The 9896-nt window shown below is 35.3% G+C and overlaps 1 protein-coding gene across 1 annotated transcript; it reads right to left on the bottom strand.

Annotated features, from left to right (window-relative positions):
• Positions 1-3267: 3267 nt before the first annotated feature.
• LOC145168594 (lysine histidine transporter 2-like) lies at positions 3268-5082 on the bottom strand. The gene is made up of 7 exons (XM_079087371.1): positions 5015-5082; positions 4473-4859; positions 4002-4395; positions 3816-3921; positions 3639-3730; positions 3450-3518; positions 3268-3366 (listed from the first exon to the last, which is right to left on the bottom strand). Exons 1-7 carry the CDS (start codon positions 5065-5067, stop codon positions 3268-3270), a joined length of 1200 nt encoding a protein of 399 aa, XP_078943497.1. The 5' UTR covers positions 5068-5082.
• Positions 5083-9896: the final 4814 nt, after the last annotated feature.

The raw sequence follows: 9896 nt of genomic DNA, 5'->3' as shown, positions 1-9896 counted from the left end.
TAAAGCCCTATACCCTATCAATCTCATCCAAGTTCTTTGCCATCTAAACATGAAAATGGATTCCAAACATGGAGACTAATATGATAGCTTGTTAAACTAAGGTTTTGATGGGCATTCAGTCAAGACTCACCAAAACCATTGTTTTTTAGTGAAAGTTGAACAAACATCCCACCATGTTAGTTTAACTAGATATGGGAGACTCTGAGCCTCCACATGACATCTCAATTCGTTTAATTTCCTTGCTCGTCTACTAGGTTTTACAATGAAACATTTCAATCGAGTTTCACCCTACGACGATGCTTGGTGTTCCTTCATTATCTTGCATTAATTGGCTCTAAAACATAGGGAAGCCATCCAGATGCCATTCAGTCTTTGTTCAAAGCTCTTGATATCCCTAACACCAATGAAATGAGCAAAAACAAGTGAAATTGATCCTGGCCATACCTACTGCATTTTTCTTCTTTGTGATGAATACATCAACAATCTTTTTAGTGGTTAAAAGTCTTTATTCCATACGTTTATTGGCTCACTCTTTTCGGTCTACTACCACCATCGCTACCTCCAATGCTCATTTGTGCATACATTAAAGTTAGTTAAAATTAATGAATGTTGCAAATTTGTTTTTCAATATATGAATAAAATTGTTATTTAGTCGAATCCAAATGGTTTATTCAATCCTTAAAATAAATAAAGTTGTGTATACACTATTTTATGTAGACATACATCATAGTTCTTATTTATATACACCGTATTAACCTAAAAATTTTATTAATAAAGGAATGACACTAATGTTGTTAAATAATTGTCAGATACAACAAAGAACAATATGGCAACTGTAACACCAGTCAAAATAGGTCAATAACAATCACATGTGATTATGCCAATCCTGTAATGTGATTTTGCTAAACTAGTAATGTGATAAACTTACTATGTAGTTCATGATAAATTCTAATACAAATATGAACTTTCATACATACTTTATGATATAACTCAAAGTATACGTCTATACGATTCCAAAAATATAGAGAACGTCTAAATCTGACTTCGTGTGAAGAAGTTATGATAAACCCTAACACTATAAATCTCTATAATAAGAGGAATTTAAAATAGACTTAGAATTACCTATTGGATTCTAAAAGTAAGTTGTAGTACTTAGAAATAACTACGTGTGGATATAAAGAACGTCAAAAACAGAGTTCGTATGCAAAAGTTACGACCTTCCGAATATGCAGCTGTCTGAGGGCATGATACGTGGCAGAAACCCTAGCCACCTTAAGTCCACGACGTGGACATTAATTCCACGATGTGGAACGTGTTAGGGACACAAATCAGGGCTAGAAAACACGTGTTAAAGCTACGGGGTGACTCATGGAAGTCCACGACGTGGTCATATGTATTCCACAACGTGGAATGGCCCAGAACAGCCTATAAATAGCGATGAAGACCCTTTCATTCTTTACACCTTCTACTTTTCTTTCCCTCGTTATTCGAAGGCCGTTTCCCTTCCCGATCCTGACAACGACGAGCCTCTGACTATTTAGATTCTATAGATCACGCTACTAGGGTGAGTTTCATGGCCCCACTTTTTAATATTTTCAGGGGAAAACGCATGCTAAATATTGAATACAAGTTAATACTATATTTATATGATAGTATGTTCGTTAATCGGGATATAATTATTTGGTATCTATACAACTATCGTAAACTTGTTAGCATGTTATTGTTATAGTAGTATACTAATGTAGATCTTGAGTTATACTTAGGATTCTATATATATGTTGTGTGCGATATAGTTCCAGAGTCATACTCGGAAGTTCTGTATGTTAATTGATAAGTATGTTGTTATTGTTGGTTTTATGTCAAGATAAAACCTAGTTTTTCCTCAAGTTATAGCTGTTGTACTGCCTAAAGTATTATGAACTTAGGAGTAATGTTTAAAAGCATAGTCTAGTAACTTAGGGTTTTGGACACGAATATGATTTGTTGCTAGAGTTATAGGAAGCCGACAAAGTCTACATGAGCTACCTCATTCATCAACTAAGATTGGGAATCTTAGTGGAAATCCTCTTACTTGTAACCGTTAATCATGTGTGAGCGAGGAAGTTGTGTATGGATCTATGTGGGTTAACGCCCCATCCGTGGTTGTTGGCTACAACCCAATCGGTTTTACGGTGGACTATAGATCTATGCGGGTTGACGACCCTACCCGTGGTTGTTAGCTACAACCCGATGGTCTGCGGGTGACGAACTGTCCTATTGATTGTTATGGACCTGCCATCGATGAAGCGTACGGGGGAAGTATTTACCTTGGTGGAATCTTTTATGGCACCAATGGCGGTTTTATTGTGGCACCAATGAAGGAACCATTGGTGGGATATCTTTTAATCAGAGGTTTGTATGTCTAGCAGCGGTTACGGACTCATGGTAGTACAACTTTAGAAGCATTATACTTTATCGATATACAAGTATGAATGTTAAGTATAAGTTTCCCAAAGACTTATACTCTACGTACAAGGAACTTGTAGGTATACTACTTGCTCATTAAATAGACAATTATACCTAACACACTTACTCGTATAAAATTGAAATATATTTATACATAGCGGTTTTACTCGTATAGAAGTGAAATAGATTTATACGTAGTGTTTTTACTCGTATAGATTTGAAATAGATTTATACGTAGCGGTTTTACTCGTATAGAATTGAAATAAGATGTATACGTAGCAACCTTAGTTTGTATGGGATTACAATCATTTATCCATAATATGTGAAACTTATAGGTATATCACTTATTTAATAAGTAAATCATTATACCTAATATATATACTAAATGTTGGAGAGTCAAAATGATACTTTCAAAACTATAAAAGTATTATTTTATATGAAGTCAAAACCTATGAACTCGTTGACGTGTTTTAAAATGCATGTGTTTTCAGAAAGTTGATAACTATGATACAAGGAATGACGTTACACCGCCCGGTGTTTCCGCCGACGGCTGGGGGTGTGACAGCAATCATGCATTTTCTTGTGGTCAGCAAATTATTCGGAAATATGATCCAGTTATTTTGTTTTATTTTTTAAATCGAAATAAAAGACATCTTTTCTTTTTTTTATAAATAAGAAATTAAGATTCAAACATAGAACAAAATATGAAAACCTAGGTAAAAAGAACTTAGCTAGGAAATGAAATCATGACACGAACTTCTAAAATAATTAACTTAATTTCAACCTACATATTCTAAGAAAAAACTCCATATCCTATATTAATCACGAGTAAAATCTGTAGTCCTTCGCTTGCAATATGATTTGCCGCAATGCTCCGATCGGGGCTAAACACATCAGCAACACCCCAAGAATTATGCATATCTGTACCAAAAAATCAAAACCCAGATAGGAACCTTATTGACCAAAACCCTTCATGAAAAATGAAAATAGTAATAGCCACTTACCCAATTTATAAACCAAGAAAGACCAAACTTCTTGGGCTTTTTGATGGCTAGCCACATGATACAAGGAAGCTGGTAAAAAAAGCACACCAAATTCTATATCAATATATCATCACTTTAATTTTGGTTTGATATGATTGATAAGATATTCAATTGTACACACTGTATAAGAATGAACTGAAATGTACTCACAAAATATGTAGTGGGAGCAAAAGCAAAGCCTCCAAAGAAACCCAAGAGCCCTCCAAAAAATGGGAATGTTATAGCAAGGAACATGGTCAAGGCTGCCCAACATTAACATCACTTAAGCACTAAATCAAAATATCTCCATAAATATTATCACCCAAAAGAGTTATATATGAATCTTACCAACATAAGAAGTTCTTGACACAAATCGTAGGAATTTGGTGGGCTTAAATTTCATCTTTACAACCAAAAAATACTCCACCATATCAAATACCGGCATTGCAAAAACCTACAACATTGATCAGATAATATACATAATCAGCATACGTAGAAATAGGTATAAATGATGATCAAGACTATGGGAAATACCTGATAGCTTCCGATAACATGAATAACAACAAATAAGTTTGCAATAACAACAATAACAGGAGGGCGTTCAAGTGAAATTAGGACATTGTCTTCAACAGTGTTACCGAAAACCCAGTATCCGATCATTGCTACAGGAAAATAACACAAAGCCACCACAATATACGCGAAAACAACCCCTCTCCACATGGGTTTCTTGGATGGGGTTTCAGGTGTCGAAGGGATTGTTGCTTGAATCTCCAAAACAACGTTATGGCCAGCAAAGGCAAAGGCTACATCGCCTAATGCGCTCAAGAATCCAAACGTTTGGCCAGTGGTGGTTGAAGCCTTTGGCGTATACTTAATACCGGGTTGAGTCCCTCTGCGTACTGAAGCCATCCATGCTATCGTTGAATAACTGCGTACACAGTTATAAGTATCAAGAAAATATTTATATAAATTAGGTTTTACATGTAAAGTATTTTACGCATGTACCAGAATGACATAATGGCGGCAAGGAATGAGACGCCTGTGATGGAGTTGAAGTTGGGGAGGTGGGAGAGGAAGAACTGGACAGCGGCGAACATCATGATGTAATAGGTGGTTTTGATTGGTGGACCACCGTGAGGTGATAAGGTGTCAACAGCTTTCTTGAGGGACTTGCCGCCGGTGACCATGTAGACGATGTTTACACCAACCTCGACGGTGAGTTGTTGGGGAACTACCACCCAAAGACCGAGCTTCTTGCCAAAGGCTTCTTGGCCTAGCTCGTGGTATCGATCGAATCGTTTCCCAGGAACACATTCATGCATCTCCACCATTTGCCATAAGGTGTAGAGAGTTATCACCCATGATAAAACCATTACAGTAATTCCAGGACCCCTGAAAAGAGCACAATTAATGAAAGTTATATATAGCCCGAAAAGAAATAAAGATTTGGTAAAACTTTATATTTTTTGTATGTGCTCATAATGTGTTAAGTGATTAGGTTTAGAATAAGAGAAGTTTATGAAGAACATATATATATATATATATACCATCCGAGTTCGGACATGGCGTAGGGGAGGCCGAGAACCCCAGCTCCGACCATGGCAGTGACATTGTGGAAAGCGGAGTACCACCACTTAGCATTCCTAGACGACGTGATAGGCAGCCAATCGTTCAACGATTTCTCATCATCGGCTGTTTTTGTTGTCGCAGTTGCCATGGTTGCAGAGAGAGAGAGAGAGAGAGAGAGAGAGAGAGAGAGAACAGCAAGATAATGAAGGAAAAGCAGGAGAAGTTTGTTACTTAAAAGCGGTTTATTAGGTTTTAAGGTTTGTTGATACCATTATACATAACGTTATCCCCATCCAATTCAGATTTTTAAGTAACCTAATTATCCAAATAAACTTATATTTATCTATATAACGATATCCTTCTTTTTAAGTTATTGGCCGAACATTGTGTCACACCCATGATACGACTCAACATTAAAATAAACGGGTTTGAGTTGAAATTTATAACTTTCCAATCCGTCAAATAAACGTGTCTTTTCGGGTTAGTATTTGGGTTTACTGGTCAACCCTCAACCCGTGTAATTTTATTTATGTATTATTGGTAAAGGGTATTATTGCTTTAAAGCAGCTCCTCCAAAGGTGGTTCGCCATTTCGTGAAGACTCAAAAACATATTGCCTTGCATTTGAACGCGGAGTTGCATAACCTCCTCCTAGCCATCCTGAAATAAGCCTGAGAAATTGGAACCCAAGACCTCCATGAGAATATTCACCGTTTTAGTTATACGACTTTGTCTATCAGCCTACATATGTTGTGTGCCCTAATCAAACCAATCTTCACTATTACGCAAATAATATTTGGGTTCATGAGTCAACCCACGAACTCGTGAATTCTGACCCATGAACCTGCGAATCCGTATGACTGAAAGGGTTAGACGAGTCTTATATATTTAATGTGTCCAACCCGCCAACCCGTGACATAAATAATTATATGGGTCGCGTATAGGGTGATGTATTCTAACCTACCAACTTGAATCTGACATGATTGTCACCCGTACCCTACATGTAAGGTAGGAATCATGATATGTCCCTTTTGTCTTTAACAAGATAATTACACACCTTGTTCCCGATTCTACTTAAGGATGGATATGGAAAGATACAAGGGAAAGTGAGGGATGTCGAAGGAAAATCTTGTTCCCGAGTTTCATTAATGGAAGGAAAGTGAGGGGAGGGAAAGGATTTTGGAGCTATATGTTCCTTCCAAATTTTCCTCCCAGATTGAACGGATTTGGGAAGAAAGTGAAGGAAATGAAAATTTTAAGTTTATTTTGTTTTTCCTCCTAACCCGGAAACAAAAAAACTTAAAATTTTCCTTTCATTTCCTTCGAACCCGGAAACACGGAATAATGAATATTTTTCATCCTCTCCCTTCCTTAATTTTTGTCAAAATTTTCCTTTAATTTCCTTTATTGAATTAAAAAAAAAAAAAAAAAAAAAAAAAAAAAAAAAAAAAACTCAGGGAACAAAACGTAAGAGTTTGAAAAGCATGTATAAAAGGAGTGTTTGTATGCTAGTTTTAAATATTAAGTTATTTTAATCCTCGTTTTGCTTAGAACAAATATAAACTCATTAATTAAAATCATAGTATTTCAAAAAGAGTGTTTCCTTTCATGAACTTTCCTTATTTTGGGCTTCCTAATGCGAGTGCGCCAGGGTTTTAAAAAATCATCCAAAGACGATATCACTCTTTTAAAAAGAATATTTTACCGAGGTTGAGATTAAAATAGTTGTGTGGGAACGCGGCCAAAATAAAACACCGAGTCCGGAGGCAGTCATGTTGTAATTATTTTGTTACTAGGTGTGCGACCCGTGTAATACACGGGTTGATTATATATATATATATATATATATATATATATATATATATATATATATATATATATATATATATATATATATATATATCAAATTGTAAATATTAAACATTTTTTAAAATAAAATTTCAAAATTAATACAAAAGAATCAACACAAAACAAATACAACGATTGGGGTGTAATAATTAATTTTATGATTTAATTTTAAATAATAATAGTGATGGTAATATGATAACAATAATTTACTAAAAAGGTTTTCAAAGTCAACAACATATGGACCAAAATGTATACCAAACCTTGTAAAATAGACTAAAAATAAAAAAGGATTCAATTTTGGACAAAATACGTAAAAATCAGAAAGCATGGGGACACTATTTTAATTTACTTTAAAAGAAACATATAAATTATGTGGTACAACCCCTGTCGCCATGAGATAATTAACTTTACTAAGGGTAAGAAAGATGGTAATTTATTGATGCTACTCCAACAATATGATTGACAACTGTTGAAAGAAGTTACTAATTTTGGTGTCAAACTTAAACATTAATTTATAAAGAGTTCAAGGTAAGTTTTATATTTATGTATTAGTGTAGGGGTGTATTGTGAAAGTTTTGTGCAGGTGAAGTCGGGTTTATGTGCGGGTCATCAATCGGGTTATGGATGTATCCATGGTATGTGTAACCCGGGTATATAGCTGGAGGCTGCTCATGTTTGGCTCATTCAGATCTAAATATTTTTAGAATACTTTATTTTTCTCTCGTTCTCTTATCATCTATATAGGGTTTGTTCATGTTCGAGGGTTTGTTCATAGATCTTACAGATTTTTATATTGATGATAGTTACATATGAGTGTGAGTACATTTGTAGTAAGGTTTCAGTTGTAATTGTTGATGCATAAACCATCTGTTTCATGTTTTGAATGAAATGATGAAGTTGGGAAATCTTCAAGTTGTTTAGATTTTTAAGATGGTATCAGAGCTATAGGCTTCGTTTCTTTTCTTACAACGTTCGGCGTGATTGTTCGTCGATTGATCGTTGAGGGTTTTCTCCTGTTCGTCTCTTGATCGTTGAGGTATATTCAGACCTTTATTTTTGTGTTGTTCGTTTTTTAATCTACTCGTTGTTGATCGATCTAAGTGTTTCTCTGAACTCTTACATCGTTGATTCATCAACTGTTGGTCGTTCGATCTGATTTAGGGTTTTCTCCTGTAAAATCAAATCGAACGTTTCTTTGGTTTTTTCTTTTCTAGATCCTAGTACTGTGAGACTTGTTTATGTTATTGCAGGTCTCGGTTGTGGGGTTCTTGTGGTTTGTGACCGGTATATCTTCTGTGAAGTGTTCGTCGATCAGAAAAACTAGTCGATTAATCTTCTTGTCCGAAATAACTCTCTAGGGGTCGGATTTTATCACCGATAAACCCTAGTAGGGAACGGACAAGGAGAGTCGATTCCTTCTTGCTGTGTCTCAACGCACTGTGAGGAGTTTCTTGTTCCTTTCTCTCTATTTCTTTTATATATTTGTTCTCTCTATTTCTTTTATATATTTGTTCTCTCTATTTCTTTTATATATCTGTTTTGGGAGATCCTGGTGTCTTGCGTACACCAGTTATTGTTCTTGCTGTTTTCTGTTTGTTTTGTTCCTTTTGTACTGGTGTCTTGGGCCCCGTCATACGTGGTGACCATCTGGACTTAATATCAGTGCAGAAGTGAATTTTTTGTTTCCTTGTGTGTGTTCTATATGGTTGGTGGTCCTACTGATCCACCTGGTGGAAGTGGAAAGGATGATCAAGTTAATTTTGATGATCCTCTTTACATCCATCCTTCTGATAATGTTGTTACATCCATTATTACAACAAAATTAACTGGAAATGAAAATTTTAGACTATGGAGAAGCTCTATTTCTAGAGCTCTTAAGGCCAGAAATAAACTAGGTTTTGTAGATGGTACGTTTAAAAGAAGTAATGTTGATGTTCCCAAACATTCTAAGTGGGATAGGGCCAATGTTGTTGTTTGTTCTTGGCTTCTGTCTTCTATTTCTGATTCCATTTATCAGAGTCAAGCTTATTCTGAAGTTGCTGAAGAAATTTGGGATAGTCTTTTTGAAACATATAATAAATTTGATGGGTCAATTGTGTTTAACATTCATCAGCAGATTAATTCTCTTAAACAAAATGGTGTTTCTTTGTCAGATTACTTCAATAAGCTTGATTCTTTATGGAAGGAGTTTGATGGTCTTACTAGTTTAACTAAGTGTACTTGTGATGCTTCTGTTAAACTCAAAGATCACTCTAATCTCATGAAACTTATGCAGTTTCTTTCTGGTCTTGATGATTTTTATAGTCAGGTAAAAAGTCACATTTTGTTAATGGATCCTTTGCCCACTGTAAAGACTTCCTTCTCTATTGTGTCAAGAGAAGAATCCCTTCAAAAGAATGGGTCTTTGACTTCTTTTCAGTCGTCTCAGTCAGTAACTAAGACTCAGCCCACTGCTTTTAATAGCAGATTTAATAACAGACCTAATACTAACAAAAATAAGAGTCAAACTGTTCAATGTAAGAACTGTGGTATTAAAGGCCACACTGTAGAAAAGTGTTATAAGTTGATTGGATATCCCAAGGGTTTTAAACCAAGAAGTGAAAATAGTAATCAGAATAATTTTGTGAAAAACTTTTCTGCTAATTCTTCTACTACTTCTTCTGGAAATGGAAGTACTTCTACTTTTTCTGATCCTAATGGGGAATCTGAGTTTCATCAACTCACTAAGGATCAATATGTCAAGTTGTTACAACTGATTGGTGACAGACATGTCAATGAAGAGGCATCTGTTAGTGCTAATATGGCAGGTACTTGTTTATTTCAAGCTTTTAATGCTTCTGTTAATTCACCAAATTTGGATTGTTGACTCAGGGGCTAATCAACATATGATTGCTTCTTAGTCACTTCATCATGACACTCTGGATGTGTCAAAGTTAGATTTGGTTGTTAGTCATCCTAATGGTACATCTGCTAAAATTGACAAAATTGGTAATATAAATTTGTCTAACTCTTT

This window comes from Lactuca virosa, chromosome 4 (genome assembly GCF_052849685.1).
Source record: "Lactuca virosa cultivar CGN04683 chromosome 4, Lactuca_virosa_CGN04683_v6, whole genome shotgun sequence".
In the NCBI taxonomy this organism is placed as follows: domain Eukaryota; kingdom Viridiplantae; phylum Streptophyta; class Magnoliopsida; order Asterales; family Asteraceae; genus Lactuca; species Lactuca virosa.
The sequence above is the reverse complement of the archived record's forward strand: the minus strand, read 5'-3'. Positions and strand labels throughout refer to the sequence as shown.

Coding starts and splice junctions, on each gene's coding strand:
- LOC145168594 (XM_079087371.1), bottom strand. CDS start 5,067: ATGGTCGGAGCTGGGGTTCTCGGCCTCCCCTACGCCATGTCCGAACTC. Junction 4,396..4,472: donor GCCGCCATTATGTCATTCTG/GTACATGCGTAA, acceptor CTGTGTACGCAG/TTATTCAACGATAGCATGGA. Junction 3,519..3,638: donor TTGCTCCCACTACATATTTT/GTGAGTACATTT, acceptor TTTTTTTACCAG/CTTCCTTGTATCATGTGGCT.